General features: G+C 43.5%; 1 protein-coding gene across 3 annotated transcripts in view; it reads left to right on the forward strand.

Moving 5' to 3' along the window:
• ASPSCR1 (ASPSCR1 tether for SLC2A4, UBX domain containing) overlaps window positions 1–21,034 on the forward strand; it is a 35,414-nt gene extending 14,380 nt beyond the window's left edge. The window contains exons 8-16 of one of the 3 annotated variants that reach the window (XM_039716331.1): window positions 3,584–3,723; window positions 5,045–5,126; window positions 5,940–6,006; window positions 6,764–6,826; window positions 7,114–7,166; window positions 18,017–18,068; window positions 18,781–18,850; window positions 19,188–19,363; window positions 19,931–21,034. In XM_039716331.1, coding sequence (XP_039572265.1) covers window positions 3,584–3,723; window positions 5,045–5,126; window positions 5,940–6,006; window positions 6,764–6,826; window positions 7,114–7,166; window positions 18,017–18,068; window positions 18,781–18,850; window positions 19,188–19,363; window positions 19,931–19,944 — 717 coding nt within the window. In that variant the 3' untranslated portion in view covers window positions 19,945–21,034. The other 2 variants (XM_039716332.1, XM_039716335.1) reach the window with 2 other exon arrangements.
• Window positions 21,035–22,560: the final 1,526 nt, after the last annotated feature.

Consider the following 22,560-nt stretch of genomic DNA (forward strand, 5'->3'; position numbering starts at 1 on the left):
CCCTTTGTTATTTCTGACTCTTTGGTACCTCCTAGGGTTGGAGGTTTGAATCTCTTCTGGGCTGATCCAGCCAGGATTGAACAATAGAAAGCTATAAGTAGAAAGAAAGGATGCCTGGGGAGCTTCAAAGGGAGCTTAGTCCAGGAGGAATTTAGCAAGACTGTGGATGCTTTCATGTTGATGTAGAGTCTCTACCTTAGTTGACTTCTTTGTGGTTGCAGCCTATTTTTGATGAGTTCTGAATTGTTTAGGAACAGAAGCCAGACCCTGGAAGGGCTCTGGAGCAGTTATGAACTGCACAAGTGGCAGAAAGAGGCCATGCCAACCTGCAGTGGTGAATATTTGAGTGTATTAGAAACATGTTTGGGTCTCTCTAATCAGTGTTATTTAACCTTTTGGAGCAGACCCTTATCATGGAGAATTAAACAGTTGGCTGGGGGATTTGTCCAGTCTCATGTGTTGCTTGCTTCAGTTGTGCTCTCGTCTTTGAGGGGTTTGGAAAGAAGGAGCTCCATTGTGTCTGGGAAGGGAGAAGTGCAAGGGTTTCTGGTGGTATCCCTCACCAGTTTTGTTGCCCACACTTCTCTGTGCACTGGTGGGAGAGGCAGAACTCCATCATGTCATTGACTTCACAGCCTGATGTGTAGCTGTGCTTTTGGGCATGGCTGGGTGGTGGTGCCTGAAGGACTCACATGAACCGATGTCTTTCTCAGAATCACAGTCCAGCTCAAACCACTTCTGGAGCCAGCCGCCCTTCCACTCTGAGCAGCTTGGGAAGCAGCTGCAGATTCTGTTGGGGGAGTTGTGTCCTTGTGTTAAACAGCATGTGATTTTGACGGCTGCTTTCAAGCCCTTTGATCTCTGGTACTTTTGCTGCTGATTGATTACATTTTGTTCCCTCCTCCACTCCTGCCATCTTTCACTCTCCTCCCAGCGGCAACAGCCAAGCAGAGCTAGCCACATGGCATCTGCTTTTTGTCCTTTTTCAGTCCCGAGGAAAAAAAAACCAAAACAAAACAAATTATTTTTAAACATCAAAGGTCCATTTTTGTAAAAGAATCTTCCCATTAATGCTTTGCCTGTGTGTGGTTTTTGAAGCTGAAGAGAGGCTGGATAAAATCTGTGCCGGCATCCCTTCGTTTCTTGGGCTAAAGATGGTTTACAGACAGCTGCAAGCTGACTTTGATGTCAGAATGTTAATTATTAGAAGGTAACTTTAAACCAGATTCACCATGAGATTAGAGCTCCCAGAGGTGGTGGAGAGGAAGTGGGTCTCTGGGGAGAGCTTGCTGCTGTGGAAAGCACAATGACCCCTATTTCACTTAAATCATAAGAGTTTTCCTCAGCTTACCTGCTTCCCTGGGACCAGGATGGTGACCATGGAGTGAACTGCATTCTTCCTGACCCCTGGCTTTGTCACATAGGCTGCACTTACGTAGATGCTGCTGTGAACATTGGTGAAAGGTGCCTGACATTTCACCTTTGAGAAGAATAGACTTTGAAGCAGGAAGATGCCAAACCTTAGCACAGCATCTGTGTCTCCTGGAAGAAGTAGGACAGCAAAATGCACAGCTTGTTTTCCTCCACTTGACATGATGGAAAGTAGAACATCCATGTGGTGGCCATTTATTGTTACAGGAGATGGTTATCTTTCATCACAGTTGCAGAAAACACTGTGTGTGCTGGGAAGTGGGTTAGTATTCCTGGAGTCTCTTTTGTAATCATTATGGGAAGTTAATTTTTGGATTCTGTCTGTGCTTTAGGATTGTTGGAGCCCATAGCAAGGAAGAGGAGGGAACACTTAGGACTGGAATATATGTCTGCCGTGTGCCATCTTGTGATTCCCAGTGCCTTGGCAGATGCCATTAACTGTCACCATAATTTGGATGGGGGGTGGACCTTTCCCAGTGGAATCCCACTGCTATTGGGATTAACTAAAGTCCTTGTTAGAGCCAGTACTAAATGGTAACTGTAGGATTTGCTAGTGCAGACTTTGGGGTTCTCTCCTTCATACCCTAGCACCCTTCACAGCACACCATAGGATATGCCTCCTCAGTCTTTTGGGTTTGGGCTTTTTCAGAAGACATCTGTTTTCACTACATGCTTAGAGTGCAATGAAACTCAAGCCTGTTTGGGGACATTAAAATACACTGTGTTCTTGGGGAGGCCTGATTGATTCTCCTCTGGCCTCTGACATAGATGTGCCCTCACTGGAGCATCAGTGGGCAGTGTTTGGAACAGGGTGCAGCCTGCTTCCCAGCAGATAGTCCTGGGCACTTGGGTCCTTCCTGCAGCACTGGCACCCCCACCCCACCCCGGGCCCGGGGAAAGCTGCAGCCAGGCTCCTGCACCCGCTCGTTAGGGCTGACCCTGCTCAACTTTCTAAAAGTAGCCAAAGGTCCCACCCACACAACCTCCATCTTTTAATTTCTCAAATTACCCTTTAGTGCCCACAAGTAGAGTGAACATTGCCTTGTAATTTGTGTTGTGCTTTAGACAATTGAGAAGACTTCTGTTTCCAAGTTGGCCAGTGCCTGGGGGAGGGGTGAGTGGATAGAAGGAGGACATCTGGGTGTTAATTAGGATTGGAAAGAGTGTATGAGAGATGAGGGGAGAAGAAATGGGCAGCGGGTTCATTCACAGAGCCTGTGGCATTGTTAAGCTGGCAGCTGACTAGGAAGAAATGCTGGGTTAACTACCAGAATTTTTGTTCCTGTGAGCCTCTTCAGCCATGAGCTGTGTCCTCCCTGCATCTCCTGTAGCCTTCAGTATGCTGTTCTCTATGTTTGCAAGCTTTGTTCCTTTAAACAGTTTTGGAATTTAAAAAGTTTGACATCCAGAAGTGTAACTGCCTCTCGATTGCTTGACTCTGGTCATGGTTTGTATTGACAGAGGCACAGCTGCTGCTTTGGGCAAAAGAGAGAGTAGCCAGCACATAACCTTTGCTGGGGAGGGATCCATTAAAGTCCTGCTGCCTGCAGGGATGGCAAATGCTCTTGATCTCAGTGGCTGGGGCTCCAGTTGGGGATTTTAGGGGATTGTGGGTATTGCCTTGTTTTGTTTTGGTTTTTTCATAACTGCAACTACAGTTGTAGGCTAGGCCCAGTTGCATTGGAAGGTTTGCCATCATGACACCCGGCTCTGGAGGCTGGGGGAGCAGGCAGCCAGGCTCTCTGTGCCCTGCTGGGCAGGTGAGAGGGGTGTCTGTGTGTAGCTTGGAGTGCCTGCTCTCAGCTCTGCTGTGTAGGGAAGGTTGCCAGTAAATGTATTAGGTACCTTTATTGCAGCTGATGCCTAGAGAACTGCTCTCCTGCATCTGTGTGCCCTGGTTGCAGCCAAGGCTGATCTCTCACTTACTTTGTAAGTGCAAAACAAAAGAGTTTCACTTTTTAAGGGATCTTTCTGCACACCAGAAACCAGGGTACAATTTTGAAAGGTGTGGAATGAAACCCTGCAGTGGTTTAGTTCAGAGAGCTGAGCAGGTCAAAAGACAGTTTGCAAATACTCTTTTTTTTTCAGGAACCTTATAAGATAAGCAGAGCAATGCATTTAAAACTAATTGGAGCTCATTTTTTTTCTGTAGCTTGTGGAACGTGAGCCCCTTATCTGTCACCTAGACCTACTGGAACAACTTCCTGATGGCCCAGAAGAGCTTCCTGATGAATTTTTTGAAGTCACAGTGGATGATGTACGGAAACGTTTGGCACAGCTGCAGAATGAGAGGCAAGTTCCCTTTCTGCTGTGAGTGAGATTTGCTGTGTCCTGTTGTTGAGCAGAGTGACAGTGATCAACAGAGCTTGTTTTATTTTTGGCTAGTAAGAAACACCTTATCTTCTAAGTAACACAATTAACCTTGTATTAGAACTCATCAGAAAGACCAACTTAGCCACAAGCCAGGACCTGAGAACGTTTGGAAGAGGCACACACACACACACAGAAATTATAGGAAGCTGACTAACAATGTATTGCACTGTTCAGGTAGCTTGCTTTCAAATATTCATGATTTTACTTCATCAAACTTCAGTTCAGTAAAAACTCAGATGAAGATCAACTGTCCTTCCTGTCACAGCACCATTTTGCTGTCTCTATGTTCCTTGAAGAAATTAATTTCATTAATGTATTTAGTTTCAAGTAAGTCAAAGCATTTCTTTAAACATTGTAATAACTCTCCAAGACTGAAACAGTCTCCTTTATGCTATAGCCAAGTCCAAGTTGAACTTTTTACTTAGAGTTGATTTTTTTTCCCACAGGCCACAGTACACAGAATATGGCCTGAAAATTGCTCTGCTGTTTGTGGGTCTGGTGTATTTAGTGGTAGAAATGTAGAGACATTTGGTTGGGGATTACTGGAATACAGGCCCCCCAAAAAGACCCAATTTCCAAATTTGCTGATGCTTTCCCCTTACAGCCAGGGATAAAAATAAAGGCAAGTTACACATCAGTTACTCAGATACAAAGAAAATGTACTAAAGCTGAGCACAGGATCTGTTTGGTCTAAGCTAGTTTCTTTGCTTATGGAAAAATATATAATTATTCTTTTACATTTATTGTTTCCTCTTAAATACAAGTAGACTTTTATTTTGTACCCACTATTTATTTTAATAGCCATCTGCAATGGCAGTTCTTGAATGATCTGAAACTTCTTTTTTTTTTCCCTGTTCCTAATTAATACTTATTAATTTCTTGTGCTGGCATTTTTTTCAAGTTTAGTAGCTCTTCTGCCCCTGTGGAGTAATCATGTCCAACCCTAGTCTCTGCTTTATTGGATTAATAAGTCCACCTCTTCTTGAGTAGTCTAAGCAGACTTTCCTGTCCTCTTAGGATCTTCTCTTGTGTCTGCTGTCATGAACTTGTACAATAAACATAATTTTATGTTGTATTGTTGTTGATGCTCAGTAGTTTCAGGAGATAGGGAAAATGCTGTGAGGGATGCATCAAACAGTTGAGCTGTTCTCATCAGGCCTGCTTGGGTCTTCTGCTAGCTTAATAAAGTGAAAAAACATTGTAAAATTACAGACAATTTGCCTTCTTCCCATGTCTGTAGGAAACTCCTGGAGGAAGCTCCACTGATGACAAAGTCCTTGAAGGAGTCCCAGCTGAAGGAGAAGTTGGAGCGTTATCCCAAGGTAGTATTTGTTTTCCAGTCCCTGTGGCTAGTCCAAGCTTGGAGAGTCAGTGCCTTGGGATTCAGTTGTGATCAACAAGCCCTTAAGCTACTTAAAGGGAGATTTTTCAAATTCCCATCCCTATTAATTGTTTCTGGGAATTGCACAGCAGTTATGCCATATGAAAACAGCTGTACTGTAATATGGTAATATGTCATTGCTTGAGTGACAGACAGTGGAGGTGCTTCTGTTCTGTTCCAGATGTCTCAAAACCTTTCTGTTGTGCCCACATCTGTATGATTGAGCCTTCCTGCTTGCTCTCTGTAGACATTTTGTTAGAAACTCATTGAAAGTTAAATGATTCAATGTTACAAGTTGGTTTATTTTACTCTGTAACTCTGATCCTTGTGCAGTTTGCAAGTGAGGTGCTTTCTGACCAAGCTGTGGGTACGAAGGTCAGAGGTACGTCAGGAGGATTCCTGCTGTTGTGGACACATTGGGATGCCAGTAAACTGTCTGCACCTGTCCGTGAGGGTTTGTCTTCATTGGTAGTGCATCATTTAGCACAGGGAGCTCCTACTCTCTGAGCAAGTGCTGCTGCATTTTACATCAGAGTGCTTTGACAGATGAGCTCTTGTGCCCCCTCTGAGCAGCCCCTGTTTCCTGAGAAGCTGCACAGCACTGTTAGCCAGGTTGCTCTTCTATCCCTTTAAACACCTCAGATCTCCCCATAAAAGAAAACAACAAATAAACAGCTTGCAGATTCTAAGCCAAGGACAGGTGTTACAGAGCAGTGGTAAACCACTGTCCTGATGGGCTTTGTCTCTGCCTCAGGTGGTGGTGAGAGTTCGTTTTCCAGACCGCCATGTTCTGCAGGGCTTCTTCCATCCCACTGAGACGGGTAAGGCCAGTCCCCCTGCAGCCCGGGCAGCTGTAACGGCAGAGAGTGTGTCTGAACAGGTCACACTGTTGCCTGGCAAAGTCAAGCTGCTCTGAAAAAGCAGCAGAATGTAGTTACACTGTCATTGTAGGGCCCTGAATGGACTAAGAAGGACTTCAGGCTGGTTAAGTTAGCTAAAGGCTACTTGGTGGAGATGGCAAAATGCTTGTCCTTGTGTGGACAGGAAGCTGTCCCTCTTGCTATCCCCTTATTTGTGTCTAAGTGATGTGCTCTTGGGCGGCATTTGGAGACTACCTCTGTGTTAGTGTGTAAAATGTTTTTCACCCCCTTCCCCAATCCAAAACGTACCCCAAAAAGCAGGAAGGAGAAATAAAACAAAAACTTCAGCAACTCTATAAGAGAGGATGTACCTTTATGGCTCTGTCAGTTCACGAAAGGCAATCAGACCATACACCAAGTAGCTCTTTGTTATTACTGGAGATCCTCTTTTTCTCAGCTGTCAGCCATGGTTACCTGCACAAACTTTTTTGGTAATTTTGTGGGCATCCTTAGATTTTTCCAAGGGACTAGCACATCAAAGTGATTTGTTTTGTTTGTTTTTTCTACAAAAAATTTGTTATAGCAACTGTGTACTTTGGGGTAAAAGGCAATCTCCATACCTTCTAGGGGGCATTTCTGCTGTTACAAGTTAGTCTTCTTGCCTAGCATTTGAAGAACCGAATGTAATTTAGCAAACCTTTCTCTCCTTTTTCCGCAGTTGGCGTTTTGAGACACTTTGTAAGAAGCCATCTTGCTGATGCAGAGTTGCCATTTTACTTGTGTGAGTGCTGTTGGTAATATTTGGCCTTACTTTATAAAGCCTGTTTCTGGCTGTGGGGTGTTGATGCCTGAGGGATGACCTGGAAGGGAATGCCTTCCCTAAAACACAGCTTCACAGTGCAAAGAAGGTGTAACCTGCTCCCTTGGCCATGTGCTTGTGTCTAAGAAGCAGCCTCTGTGGGCATATGAATGTGTCGCCCCTCCAGAGAGCAGGGATGCCTGCCATACCTATATTTGATGTTCTGGTTGCTAGGTGGTCCTCTTTTATAACTTGTTTTTTAACTTCAGTTGTTGCACCTCCCAGAATCATCTTGAACGATGAAAGTCTGACGCTGTTTGAGGTAAGGACTCACACGTGGGCTCTGATTCTTTCTGGTTTGTGCTCCCCTTAACCCTGCCTCAGGCTTTAGTTACTTTTAAAAGAAGCTGGGTAATGCTGTAGGCTTCTGCTCAGCCAAGGCTAGTGGAACCAGATGTTTTGGAGCACAAGCTGTTCACCAGAAGAGGTCCACCTTGTGCACCAGTAGGCAGAGGCACACTGGGGGCAGGGGTGGGGATTGGCATTGTTTGGTACACAGCTGCAGTTAACCTGGAATGTTATTGTGAGAGCTGAGTTGAGTGTGCTTTATCTGTAGCTGGACTAGGATAGTAACAGATGAGACTCAGTGTGGGCAGGGAACTGTTTTTAATTGCTACAATGGGAGCTAGAGGCCATATTAGACAAAAATCTGAGTTTTTGAAATCACTGTGTGAGAGTCAATGTGCACTGAGGGATACACATTCTCTTTGTGTAGTTTTTCTGTGAAAACACTGAAGTACAGGTTTTCAAATTCAGATTCCTGGAGATTTCTTTGCAAGTGTCAGATAAGGTCTTGATGTCCCTGGCCAGAGACCTTTGGCTGTGTAGATCACACATCTAGAATCATTAGGAATGACTGAGTGATTTTGCCAGTGAATTTGCCCCAAACTCACGCTGTTTAAAATGTTCTGTCAGTCAGAACTGCATGGACCATTCCAGACTGATGCACCAGAGATCCTTCAGAGTAAAGGCTCACGCAGCAGCAGTGAGAATTCTTGTTTGATGCCCCTGCTCTGAGGGAGCAGAAAGGCTGAGGTGGGGAAAGGGATAGAGAAAGGGACTTTTCAGGCAGCATGGTGAATTAGGTAGTGATTAGCATGCCTTGGAAGTTGTTTGCAATGGAGTTTTCCAAGTTCCACAACTTGCTGACTAGGCCATGTGGAAGAAATACACATGCAGATGCTTTTAGATGATTGAATATTCAGACCTGTATCTGCCTCCTGTTGATCCTCAGATGTTGGTTCTGGTCTCCCTTGTTAACTTTGGTTTGTTTTCTAAAATGTTCTAAATCCTCTGCTTACCTCCTTTTACCCCTTGCCTGCCTCCCCTGTCCTGCAGTACTGTTCTTTTCTTTTCTCTTTCTCAGTGCACATCTCGTGTTTCTCTGGATGTCTCCTGAAACATGACTTTTTCAGTAAAACACCACAGGAATAATTACATCTCATTGTCTTTGAAATATAAAACCTAATGGCAGGAATTTTGTTTAATTTACTGCATTAAAGCCTTTGTTCTGTACCTGGCACCATTACTGGTGCTTGTTATACGTGTGGCAATTTCCTGGTTTCCTCGTTGTGACATTTACTGTGAAATTCATTCTTTGTGGCAGCTCCCTGAGACATGAACACATGTTAAATTAGTGCTCTTTGAAGACTTGGAGGTGCCTTACAGCCCAGTCTTAGGGACTTCATTAGAAATCACAGCTTTGTGAAGAAGCTGGTCGATTTTAGTGTCAGACATCTTCAGTCTGCAGTGGCTTTCTGTGGATTGCAGTGCTTGCTGAGGCACATGGCAAAGGTGCAAAACCTTGACTTTGATACAGAGCTGGGACTGCTCAAGATGCTATGCTCAAAAGTGGAAAATTCTTTGCAAATGGACTGCTTTAAGGAAAATATTTTTTCTCATTTCTCATATCCTCTCATGAGGATATCATATCCTCATATCCTCTCATGATGTCACCATGAAAGAAGAATAACATCCAACTAAGATAAAGGGTGTCAAATCCAAAGCTGATTTAAGATATGTTTTTATTCATGCCACATGTAATCACACCATAGTCAAATTAAGCTAGTGGTTATGTTGAGAATTTGGGTGTAATTAAAGTAAAGTGGAGCTTTTAAGCATGATCTTAACTATACAGAGTCTGTACAATTACTTGCCAAATGTGGAAAGCAAGTAAAATCTCATCCTTAGAATATTTTTTAGGGATTATTACATGACATTACTAAAAGATTACTATCACATTAGTTAACAGTTGCATGATTTTGCATTTTTGGCTTATCCGGCTAGCTCTGCATAGATAAATGTGATGAGGTGCAGGGAAAATAATTTGACCTTCATATGCAGCTCGGTGAGCTCTTGTGTTGATCATTATGGCTTTGGAGCAAAGTCTTAAGGTGGTGAAATCATCAGCTCATTACTGAATAGCAGTCAAATTGAAAACCACCTCCTTCCAAAAGCAAAGTATTCAGAACAAAATCGAGAACGTCGCTGTGTATGGACCAGGGTTTGTCTCAATAACATCCAGATCTGGTCTCACATCTCCAAAAGGAACTGGTGAAGGTGCAGAGAAGAGGAATGACATTCATCAGAGACATTCTGCAATGTCTCCTGTCCAAAGAAAGACTGAACAGGTTAGGACTTGCCAGTCTGTTAAAGCTGTGACTGGAAAGGGAATAACATGCCAAGGAGAAGCTGGAATGTGTTGAGTTCTTGAGTATGAGTGAGTGGCACCAAGTGAGGCACGCAGGAGCTAGAAGAGATGGAAGGTAGTTGTTCGTGTGTCAGAAAACTGAGGCACAGAATCCTTTTCACGGGGAGCTGTATACTGAAAGGATATACTGATTTGAGAGAAGTTCGGACAAGTTCAAGGAAGATACTTAGTAAGTGTGTCTTAATATATAGAAACCTTTTCAAGAAGCTTCTAAACTGGAAATCGTTGCTAGCTAATCACTTACAAGCAAGGATACTCTTTTCTGTTCATCTAGTTTTTGTTCACTGTTAGGGTTGTGGCTGGATTGAGTGGACTTCTGCTCTGCCTATGGTTCTTCTGTCCTTGGGAGAGCTGTGTTTAATGCCAGTGGCTGTGTGGCCTGTGTCCCTTGCTGGGGGCCCTTCAGCCCTTTTAGGTCACGGTCTGTTATGGCAGGAATGATTCTGTGTGTTTATAAACATTTTACTTGGATGAAGCATCAAACATGAAAGAAACAATTCCTGATGAGAACTTGTCATGCTTTTCTGATTACCCAAACTGCTGTCAAAGACCACAGAACTCTGACCTGTGAGGATGGTGCGTTATCCCTGTTTGGCCTGGCTGATTGTGGGAGAAGCTTTGCTGTTGTTAACCAATGTAAATCCTTATTCCTCTTAAACTTTCACCACGTTAGTGCAGGCTCCACGCCATAATTTTTCTGCTTGGGTAAGTTTTCCCTTCTGCTGGGGTCTGGGTGCCTGGGAGAAAGGGGCTGAAGGGCCTTTCTGCTCTGTGGAAATGGCTCCAGCTGTGATGTCCATGCCTGCTGTGTCATTGTTTGGTGCCGTGTTTGGAGGTGTCTGTTCCCAGTGACGCTGCACTGCCTGAGCCTTGGGGCTCTCAGTAGAAATAAGAATGAAAGAGGCAATCTCTGGTGCTGGGGTAGGAGGGGCAGCACTGTGGGTGGGACCTGCTCACTCCTTCTCACATGAGGTTGTGGCCTTCCAAACGGAGAAATCTTCAGCCTGGGAAGAGGTTTGTGTGGGCCAAGGGTCCCTAGTGGCTGTGAAACCAAGTGCTGTAGAGCTGGCTGCAGTGCTTGGCTGTGCCTTGGATGGGGGTAGGCTCTGTGCAGGGGGGTTTGTGGAGACCTTTCCCTTTTCATTCATCTTGTGGTCCATGGAAGGGAAACATCTTGTACTTTAGTCAGAGATCCCCTTCTGTTTCCTGATCTGGAAGGAGGGAGGTGAAAGGACAAAGCTGCTCTGTAAAGACAGGAGAGAGATGGTTAAGGTACTTGGAAAAATAATGTGCCTTTGGGGCTGGGGATAGAGGAGCTTTTGCTCTAAGGTGACCTGGCAGCACGCAGCACCCCTGTAGTGAGAAAGCTTGTTCTGGAATAGCAGTGTTGTGGTGCAGATGATGTGACTGTGAATGAAGTGCTGTGGACTATGCAGGTCTTCAGATGTCGTAGGAAAAAGAGAGCTTGGGTAAAGTAACAGTACAGCTAATTGCTTAAGTTTTTTTTAAGTATCTTTGTTGGATTTGGAGGATGGTGTCAGGTTTGGGAAGAAGTTTGTCTTTAGTGGTAATACATCTCTTTAAGGGTTCAGGTTGTATCATGCAACTGCCAAATTTGTCACTTTTGCCCCAAATGCTGCATGTCAGTTGTGGTAGCTGTGCCTCTTGGCACTTGATGTGCTCCCCTTGCAGAAATGCCTGCACATAGCCTCTTGATTTTTCCAAAGAAGGTACTACCATAGTGTGTCTAGCCATTCTGGATTTTTTTCCAACATTTAATTTTCATGTTATCCCATGTCCTAAGTTAGCAGTAGGTTATCCTCCACTCTAAAGACTGTTTTGGTAAGGAAAAATGGATGGTGTCTGAGGCAGTAATGTGAGCATATATGAGCATTCAGATATTTATAAATTACTGAAATTTGTGCTGAAGCCAATAGCAGAAGTGACTGCAGATGGTGGAATACCATATTACCAATACTTCTGCTCTTTCCACCCTCTCCCTCCATTCAAGCTGACAAGTTTGGCACCACATTCATTACATTTGATCACTTACAATGAAGGGAGAACCTTTACGCTGCTAGCAAAACCAGGAAAAAAGACAACTGTTGCGGACTTGTTTGCCAAGATACTTGGAATGAAAGAACTGTCTGAAGTGAATGCTCCCAAAATCTGTGTGTATTTACAGTATAGTGAACACACAAATTGGCAGCAATGTGGAGTTTTTGGAACCCATAAAGACTTCAAGGCTTTGCTTTGATTTTTTGTTGTTGCTGTTTTTGCTGGCGGCCTTCTCCTCATGTCCCTTGAAGTGTTTTATAATGTTCTGCTCTCCAGAGCTGATCAACCACAGGCTTCCCTGTTGTAGCACTTGGCTTTGGGTTCCTTGTAGCTTCAGTGGCTTGTTTGTGTTTTTTCTAGGCTTCCTGAGCTTTTCAGAGTTGCTTCTTAGCTTCTTTCTCCTCCCAGAAACAGGCAGTTTTGTAGTGCATTTCTGGGGTGGGTTAGTGGAAAAAAAATCATCGATTGCTGTGTTAATACTAGGAAAGATTTAGCGGAAAATAGAAGTACCAGTCACTGGAAAAGTCGAGGCAGCAGAGAGGGCAGGAGGCCATCCTTCTCTACAGAGGAGCTGAAGGAATCTACAGGCTTCCACATAAATACTTAGGTCCTCTAGTCAGATCTTAGAGTGCCCTGAGTGTTTCCTTTGTCACATACCATGAGGCAGAAATCCAGATGAGCTGTTTGTTCCTTTCTTTGCCTTTGGTTCTCTTTCCATATCTTATTTGTTAATGCCATTTTGGGCAGTATGTCTGGCATGTTTGTTCAGTGAACCTGACTACGACTTGGGCAGCATGAAGCCTTCTCCTTTGGCAAGAGTCAAATGCAATTTCAGAAAAAATTACTTCATCAGAGTCAGTCCATCAGAGGCATTTCCTGTGGCAGGCCTTGTGGTTATTGCACTCACTGGCAAAGAAAATTGCAATTAATACTGAAATTCATCCAGCACAGAGGATGGCATTCACCTAAAAGTCTTCGTCTTCTCCATCCAGGATTTTATCATCTGACTGCATTCAGTAGCAATCTCACCTCTTTGTGATGAGGTCTGTTACTTATGCTTGTCTCATGATGCTGGCTTCCAGGACAGCTAGGTTCTTCAGTCCAATGAGAGGCTCCTTGCACAACTGAATTTGGAGTCGAAATCCTGCCCAAAATGTTCACTGCTACTGTCGGTTTTGAAGGCCAGATCTTTCTGGTCTCAGCTATCAAGGTGTCAGTGAATGCTCTTTGTACTTGGATGCCTTCATAAGTAGCCTTCTCAAAACAGTGTTTTTAAATCTTATCTTTGCCTTATGAATTTTAAAGGTGCCCTGCCCTAGCTGGATCAGATCTCCTCCATGTTGGCAACAGAACATCCATCTCTTCTGGCAGTTGAAGCCCACATTGGGCAGCTTTGTTCTCAGGTTATAAACTTGAACCGCTTGATCTGCCTCTTTCACCATGGCTGTGGTGTTTATTTCTGTCTCAGCAATGCTGTGCAGTCTTGCTGGAGAAACTTTTGATCCACTGCCTTGCAGTTGAATTTTCCAAGAGCTAGTTTATGTGTTTGGGGCGTGTGTACTATGCAGTATTTCATGCTGGTAGCTTGGGTTTCTCCTTCCATGCGCGTGTTCCTTTGAAGTGCTTATGTTCTTATTCATCTTCCTAACATCAGTCTAACAGCAGACCTGTGGCACTCTGATCTTCTCAGATTGTGTAACGGAAAGAATGCTGCTCCTTCTGGCAGCTGCAAGTTCCCTTCAGCAGCAGCCTCTGCCTGGTCTGGCAGCAGTGCTGTCAGGGAAGAGAGCAGCTTCCCGAGAATAATGTGCATCATCTGCAATGCTCTGTTCTAGGATTTTTTTGCGTATGTATGTCTGAGAAACAGGAAGCATTGAGGTGTTATTTGGGAAGGGTTCTGCCTGCAGTATTTTCTGTGTTTTCTAGAGAACAAGTTACTCAAACATGCAGTTAAACAAAGCAGGAATGTCTCTCTGCTGTATCACAGCTGGATTCACCAGGGACTGTTGTTCTGAAGTGGATATTTTTATCGTGGAATGTGAGATGCAGCAGCCCCATGTGCCACTCCACAGCCAGGCTGCCGTGCCCTCGCAAACCACGCTCCCCACCGCAGTGTCCGAGGAGCTGCTCGCTATCTCTGATTGAAACGGTATCATTTCAGTTGTAGAGTTTCAGACTTAATGGGGCTTTATGAGCAGCAGGTTGGTCTTCAGATCTCTGAAATAGAATGTTTTCATTTAAACTAGTGCAACTGTACCCTAGCAGATGGATGAAGCTGTGTTACATCTTTTTAAAATCTGAGGAGATGGTAATTTAGAATGATACTTATTAAATGAGAAGGATAATAAGCAGGACATTGACTTCCTTTTGTCCTTGCCTCACTGACTTTCTAATCCCTTCAGAAGAAAGCTGTCCTGTGATTATGATCTTGGATGGAGCTCTTGACACTTGCATGTTCTCATTACTGCTGCTGCCATCCTTTGTGACCTTGAGTAAGTTATCTCTTTAGGTCTAAGTTTTTCATCTGTATAAAAAAGAAAAGGCCCCAAAAACAGAAACAAAACCAGGAAACCCAGAAAAATAAAAACAACTCACAAACTCAAAGTATTTTTATTTACATCACATCTATATAATTGCACAATGGGACACCATTTTCGGTTGGATTTCTAGATATTGCTCCAGTAAATCTGAGTGTATGTTGTAAATACATTTTGGACAGTGTGATTTGAACATTATGGTTCAATAGATTAATAGCATCTATTTCCCCAGTCAGAATGGCCATTTTTTTGGCTGGAAATCAAAGCAGCAAGGAAGAGAAATGCTGAGTGTTGGAGTGTAGTAACTGGCTGTTGGCTCAGTCCTATTGTAGTAATTCTCTGCATATAAGTGAGTGGAGCTTTTTGAGTTACTTGTTGCTTTGAATATCCTTTGATTCTTTTGGTCAACCTGGCAGGCTCCTAAGAGTTCTCAAAATCTGTTCTGATTCACAGATGTTCTTGCAAGAACGCTATGCAGTGAAGAGCTGCAGAGTTGTTCTAGAAACATTGTCAGATGCATTAGAACAACTGCAAACATTAGAACAGCTGACTTGAGGATACAGTTTTCAGGTGATCGTCTGCCCAGTGTTTGATCATTACCTTCATAGGTGTGTCAGAGAATGCTGAGGGCTTTGGCTTTGGGCTCGTGTGTTTTTGTGGACAGAATCTACTAAAACCTTCTCATCTTTATGCCCAGACAGTCCTTGGACAATGGGATCATTCGACTGGCCTGCTTTCATTTTTTTGTATGAAAATGCTGCTGATTTAAATACTTCAGATTATAAAAATCTCTGGGACAGCGTTAGGTCCTGCCAGTGTGGCTAGAGAATTCCCAGGTGAGATATAGCTGGCTGCCTTATGTGCTGCACCCTCAGGGAGTGCTGGGATTGGGGTGGTACCTGACAATTCCACACAAAGGAAGCTAGACCAAAGGTTCTGTGCATGAGCCAATAGTCTGTTTGAATTGGAGGAAAAAACCTTATTGGTTGGAGGTTTGGAAAGAGGGGACTCTATGCTGGCTGACCCCTAGAAAAGGATAGGGATGCAGGGAAAGGAGCTATGGGAATGACGTTGCATTCTGTGTGCTGCAGGGCTGCTGTCTAGCTCCTTTAAGTTTCTTTCAATTAAGATTTTGAACTAAAACATTTGAACTGATGTTTTGCCAGCAGTAGGAAATGGTTGTGGACATGGGTTCTGAAACTGTGAGCTATGGTTACTTGACGACCTGTGAGTAAACAGGGTAGAGGTTTATATTGGGGCACAGTCTGTCTATATGTTTGTTTGTTGAGTGAGTCTGTCTAGCTCTTGGTCTGTATTTCTCACTCTCTTTCTCTCTTTGTGCCTCACACAGGCCCTGCCATGAATTTTCTCTGACCCCTTGGGGCCATTCCCACATAAGGCTTTGATGTGTGTGCCCAGAGCTTGATTGACAAGGAAGTTTCAGTGGCAGCAGCAGGGAAACGAAGAGAAAGGGGCAGGGCTTTGAACTAAAGGGCTTTGAGTTCTGAGTTTCTGTGCTTACTTATCTCCTTCAGAATGTTAATTATTTACCAAGATAATTGGTCAGGAGGCAAAAAAAAGAGAGGGGAGGTTATTAAAAAATTCCAACACTAACACACTACAAAAACCTCATTTTCCAACTTGCAGCTGGCATGAAAAGGATGTTGTGTGTAAAAGGGCTTGAGCGTATGTGTGTTGGGGGGGCCTTTTTTTAAGGCACCCATTTCCTAAATAGACGAATGCTGTAGGAACATCAAAGCTCTTTTGAGAGTTTTTTTCTGGGATTTCTAAACCATGTCTGGTACTTTGTAATTAAAAAAGTTTATGGAGAGCTGTCTTTGTGACTGGAGCAGGCAACCTTAGGCCCTGTTGATTGAGGAATGAAATGTTAAAAGACCTAATAAATAATTATTTTGCTAAAATGTCAGTTCAATGATGTGAATTTGCCTGGATGCTTTAGCAGGAGCTGAGTCTTGGAGCAGAGTGATAAATGTCTCCTGTTTCGGCCTAGCGTGATGTTGGCTGTGCTGCATGACACAGTCTCCTGTGGCCTCTGGATTAATGTCAGAAAAATGTGTAATACCATATGCTCATCTGAAGCTTGTAGGCAGGAAGAGAGGTGAAGTTATTTCATTTTTGCCTTCAGTTAATACAATTTTGTTAGTCTCCATATTAGGCAGCAGTCCACAGCCTCCTCTGTGAAGATCAGGGTACTTTTGAGTTCTGGTAATTGCTGTACTGTCCAAGGATGGGGTCCAAGGACCATCATTCCAGTATCCAGCTTGGGTGATGGTGGCAACAGAGGCTCAAGAATACTCCAGAGCAGTCAGTCTGCCCTGCACAGTTCCCAAGTACATATGAGTGATACCAACTGGGGCAGTCACTTGCTTTTATCTGGTTATTTATTTACTTATTGGATCAGTCTGACAAGTTTAGTGTTAGTGTTTTGCCAGGGAAAATGTAGACCATTAATTAACATTTGCTGTCTAGTTTCTGTCTATAGTGGTACTTATCTCTTTTACATCATGATGATTTGGTTTCTTTACCTGTCTTAGTACAAGGTTTTCTAAAAGCTTAACAGAATTGTTTCAGCTAATTATTCTTTATGTGGTATTATACTGGCATATAATGTGTGTAATAAATATGATGGTTGTTTTTTTCAGAATCCTTTCTGGAACAGCTAGTTATGGCATATCATGTTAATCTTCTGCATATCATACCCTTTTAAAAATCTCAGCCTGAGCTTGTCAGTAGTGTCTGTTTTTAGAATGAAATTTAACAACTTTTACTCTCTTGCTCTGTGTTTCTTTTGTGAACACTTGGATTAACACTGGGTGGTGGTATAGTGCTTTATAATGGATCACTGAGGTTTCTTGAAGAGGTAGTGTGGCATTGAGGTCACTGGAGGTGGCAGAGCAACCTCCCTAGGTAGGTCCCTCCTTTATACCTACAGGTGCATTTGTGATTCTTCAATTGAGCAGGGGGTGTGTGAGTCCAGTTTCACAGTTTCTCTGGTGCCCAGAAAAGGACCAAAAGATAATGAAATGACCTGCATTTGACATATGGGGAGAGGTAGAGAGGTAGTCAAGGCTGTTCAGCCTGGAAAAAAAGAAGCTCTATGGGGTCTTGTCAATGTGTGTAGTAGAAGAGACAGAAAACAGCAAGGAGTATGGTCCAGAGTTCTTAGCAGTGCCCTGTAAAAGGACAAGAGGAAATGGACACAAATTACAGGGATTGCCACTGAAATAAAAGGAAAAAAAAACCAACCAAAAAACACCAAACCCACTGGATAGAAAAAAAATGTTTGAATATGGCAATTATTCTGATAAGTAGGAACTAGGAATTCAGGTTGGATTTATAAAAGGAAATACTTAATCCTGGAAAGGTGGTGAAACTGGATAAATTTTAACTATAGACAGGGTGTAATAAAATGATTTAGAATCGCTTTTGGAAGGGCATAGCTGGATTTTTCTTCTCTTGGTGTCAGCCACTCAGATCTTAGAAGAATCTTCATCATATTGATGTTATCTGATCAGCAGTGGAGAATCTTGGTGCAATACAATGGCCTGAGATATGGGGACAGAGGAGAAGAGATGGCAGGGCATTCCTGCAGTGAGCGCTTGCTGTGGAGGTCTCATCACCTGTTTAGTACATCACAAGTTTAAGTTTTCCTGAATTACAGACAGTTAGTGACCTTGGCTTGAACTCCATGAATGTGTCTGTAGCTGTCTAACCTGCCTCTAAAGTTGACAGTGAATGTGAAAGCATCTAGAGGCAGTGATACCTTCTTTTCCCCTTTTGCTGCAGGCCAAACTTTTCCCAACTGCTGTTGTTCATTTTGGATCAGAGGAGCACAGGGGTGAGTGCATTTCCTGTCTCATTCAGCTGACTGTATGGTTCCTGCAGTAGACTGAGGATTGCGTCTGTCAGAGCTCTTCTATCAAAAGAAAATGCAGTCCTTGAGAATGCTGGTGAATGTCTCCATTCTGACTGGCAGAAGCTCTTCAGAGCTGGTTTGGGCAGTTAGCTTGAGCACAGATTGGGCATTGTACCTCTGTTAAAGGATTTGATAGGCTGGGGAGTAGGCATTGTCTGCCATGGGATGAAGAATGATGGAAGAATGACTCCGTAGGAAAGAAAATCCTGTTGTTCAAAATGTTACCCAGACAAATGTCTATGAAGTGCTTTTGCAGAGCTCCTGTGATAGTGGACTGGCTGGAGATGGTAGAACAGATGTGAATCTTAGGTTCTTTGGCATCTCTGGTTTATGCTTAGCATCCCTGTTTCTCCCAGAGACCAAAGTATGCTGTGGCTTCACAGAAAAGTTCCTGAGATGCAGTGAGCACCGAAAGAAAATGTCAAGGTCCTGAGGTTTGAATGATGAAATAGAGCACTTCTGAGTTGTGAAAGAAACTGGCATGGTTCAGTAATGTCCTGTGTCATTTGGAGGAAGGTGATGTAGGTTTACTGTAGTACACAGCAAGTATTTTTTGAGCTGAGAGCTATGTGGTACTGTGGTGATTGATGTATCTGTGTTACCAACTAAGTGATTTGGTTTCATTTCTAAACAGCTTGTTACCTGAAATCGGACCTGCTGAGCTCTGCAGTTTCTCCTTCTGCAGCTGATTTATTAGTAGCCAGGTATGTTGGGGGTGAGTAGAGTTGCAAATGACTTGGTAGTTCAGGAATGGGAAGCATGAAATGAGCCCATCTTACTACAAAGACAAGTGCTTTGAAGATACTAGGACTTCCTTCTGTCCAGAAACAGTTGTACTGTCATACTCAACTTCATAGCTTTGTGAGTCCTTTGCAAAATAGGATTTCAGTGACTTAAGTAAATACTAGTGCTTATATCATGGAAAAAGACGAGCATTTTCAATCTAACTTTAAAGGTGGTGGTGGTGGTGGTACAGGGGGCTATTATGAAAAATGAAGCTTCATTCTACTTGCTTATTTCCTTTCTCTGATGTTTGTCCAGATCATTAGTTCCTTCTGCTTCATCAACTTTAGCATCAGTGGCTCCATCCTTATCTGAACCAGAAGTGGGAAGTGACAAAGAGACCATTGAGCAGCCAGAAGCAGCCAGCACTCAGGGAGCTCCACAAGTGTTTAGAAAGGCCCCTGGGAAAATACCCAAATGGCTGAAGCTTCCAGGTATCAATGAATCATAGGAGAGCTTTGCTCATTCTGAACTGCCCCAAAAGGCAGTCTCCTCTCTGCCAAATAGATTGGATATTTACAGTATTGTTGCAGATGTCAGCCTATGCTTGCAGGACATTTGGTTCACTGCTTGTCAGTCACAAATTTGTTGGTGACTTGAACCTCAGCCTTCACTGGAGAAGTATATGAATGCAGATTCTGAACATTGGGAAGTCTGATACCTAATCCATTGCACCTGAAATAGTTTTCTTTTCCAAGATTATTTGGATAAAGTACAAAATATCATGCCACCTACCTGTGCAGGTTTCCCATTTAACAGTTGTTATGAAAGGTTAATAATGTGCTCTAAGCTGTTTGTTAATAATGTGAAGGATGAAGTTCCCTGCTCCAAAAGCTGTGATGTGTTTGCCATTTCATCTCCCCAAGTGCTCACTTGTGGTCCCCAGTGCTGCCTGAATACAGCAGTGACCAGAACCCTCAGCCACCAGACTGTTTTACTGAGAAATTAGTAAGTGATAATTACATGTTAAGTGTTTTAATGGTGCTGTGTTTGTTTTGTAGGTGGAAAAAGATGAAGCATCCTGGGCTGCTGGATCACTGAGTTGTCAGCTGTGCCCTCCACGAATGTGTAAAAGGTGTTAGTGGCCCTGGAGAGATCTAATCTGTATGAACATTAGTTCTAAAGAGAATTGCTATTTCAGATACCAGTTGCAGCTGGTGGAGGAGTGGAGGGCTCGTTTGTGGTCTTTGTGACCACAGAAGCAAGGTTAGAGGTTAAATTTAAGGTTTCTTGCATGCAAATAATAAGAATAGAGAATTAAGGGGGACATGATTCCTATATACTTTCTGCAAAGGACTTTGTTTCTATCCTTATTTTTAAATTCAAATCCTCTCAGTTCCACCTTCACAGATCACTTGAGTCTAGCCTGTATTCTAGTAGCAAGATACAATCTGGTTCAGCTTTACCTATAATTGTTAAGTGATGCCTAGAACAAGGCTTCTCTCTGCCTCTTAAGCGATTAGGGTTAGTGTTGCTGCTAATTCTGGACATAAGTCGGCTGGAAAATGAATGAAGAGGAAGCACTTAAGTTACTTAAACCAGTTCAGATCAGTGAACTGTCCTGTGAAGAACTCGGGCTGCTGCACTCGTGTTCAGTTGCCAGTCTTGTTAACAAGGAGCACAGGTGTCTCTTCATGGAATGCTTGTTGAGCTTGTTTCTGCCCTAGGCTCTAGTTTTATTTTCACTGTGTATAACTACCATCAGTAATTGTTAAAAGCAAGGGAGAAAACATCCAGTTGAAGGGTCTCTTCAAATGATTGGTGGCCTGAGTGTTCCCAGAGCAGGGCAATGTGCTCTGCACTGCAGTTGGTGCACAAGAAAAAGGCCCAGTCCAGATCTTTGTCTCCTGCAGATGTTGTGGGGGAATGAATATTGGTTAGAATTGCCCTTACACTGGAGAGGAACTCTGTTGTGCCATGGCAGTCGTGGTGCTGGGTTTTGTTTGAAGTCTTCTCCGTGGATCAGTGGTCTGTGGAGAGCTGGGGTTCCATGGTACAGTAATACCATGTTTTCCATTTTCCTTGTTTCCTCCCTGCACTACATGTGCATCTGCACGATTTGTAGATGTAATAAAGTAGAGTGGCCACGGGGGCCCTTTTGGTCAGTACCTTTAATAGCTTCTTGCCCTGGCACTTGGTGTGTCTGTCAGTTCACAGGAACCTGCTCTTTTCCATTGGCCTGTCATGCCTTGTTCCCTTCCTCCTGTTTTTTTTCAACAAAGCAAAACGGAGCTTTGTCCCATCTGAATGAACTTCAAAGTGGCTAGAAAGGGCACCCTGGGTTCCTGGCACTTGTCATTGTCTCCCTGCCTGGCCAACATTTCCCTTCAGGTCTAATTACTTCCAAATGCTCACAGATGCTTTGAAGAAACTTGGAGGGAGGGGGAGGCATGAAAGAAAGGTGGAAGAGGAAGGAGACTCAAAGCAGAAGGAGAGCAGAATGCTTTAGCAAAAAAAATGGATTGATTTCTTATATGACATGAACAGGGAACGTGAGAGCACTGTGTGCAGCTCCTGTACTCAAGTCTCCCTGTGGAAAGCAAGCCCTTCTGCCACTGGATAGGCTATAAAAGACATACCACAGCAAACAAAAAAAAACAGTCAAATAATGTTTAAAGTTTATTACTCTTTTGTGGATTGAGTGTGGGCTGAGCCCATGCTGCACAGGACTGTTGGTCTTGGTTCAGGTACTGTATCAGGCTTATTCACGTCACACAGCTCAGAGGTAGATGGTAGCTAGAGCTGCCTTGCTGAATTTGTACAGGATATCCTGTGGGGAAACCAGGAGCTGTTGCTAATGATAGGTGGTGAAATACTTGTGCTGGTGTTTTGGTTTCCAGGATTAGAATATGCAGAAGCAGTGTGGTTGTGAGGAAGTTGCAGTGTGCTTCAGGTGTGCTAGTCCTTATTTTTTGAAGAGCACAGGTGACATCAAATATTATAATTTGCTTAAGTGATTTTCTTAGCTGCTCTAATTATGTCAGTTTTTGTAAAGGTTAGGACCATAACTATCCCCTGCAAGTACCTGACATGGAAAAACAAGTTTAGGGACACAAGCAGCAATATCAGTATTCCTGGGGCAGTTTCATGGGTTAAGTGTAAGGGCTTTACATTGTTGTGTTCCCTCAGGCAGTTCTGCCCATGCTTGTCCCTTGATGCACTCAGCTGTGCATCAAACCCAGTTTAACCACAAGAATGAAAAATTGCTACCTTCAATAGCTAGACAAGAGGTCATATTCCCCTTTCCTATACAAAGAGTTGCTTTTAGCTGCTGTTACTCAATTGCTGCATTACTGTGGATGCCCGCATCAGCAGTTCTCTTCTCTGTGTGTCAGGGAAGGGAACTTGAGCCTTTTCAGGCCAGCAACTTTGGGACTGCTGTTTCAGTAGGTGTCAGGGTAGAGGCAGAGACAAAGACCTAAATCTGGAAAAGGCAAGGAAGTAGGAGTGAATTCCTTAAGGGAGACGGGGCACCCCCACATTTATAATGCTGAGCTCTTCACTAACTTGCTACAAGGATTCCTGCCCTGATGAAGAGCAGTACCTGCAGATACCTGATGAACTGATTTTGTTTCAGTATCACTTCTGCTATAGTAGCTGAACTCATCCCTGTGGTTTTAGGGCATTCAAA

The sequence above is a fragment of the Passer montanus genome, unplaced genomic scaffold, assembly GCF_014805655.1.
Source record: "Passer montanus isolate IOZ18808 unplaced genomic scaffold, ASM1480565v1 scaffold35, whole genome shotgun sequence".
NCBI classification, from domain to species: Eukaryota; Metazoa; Chordata; class Aves; order Passeriformes; family Passeridae; genus Passer; species Passer montanus.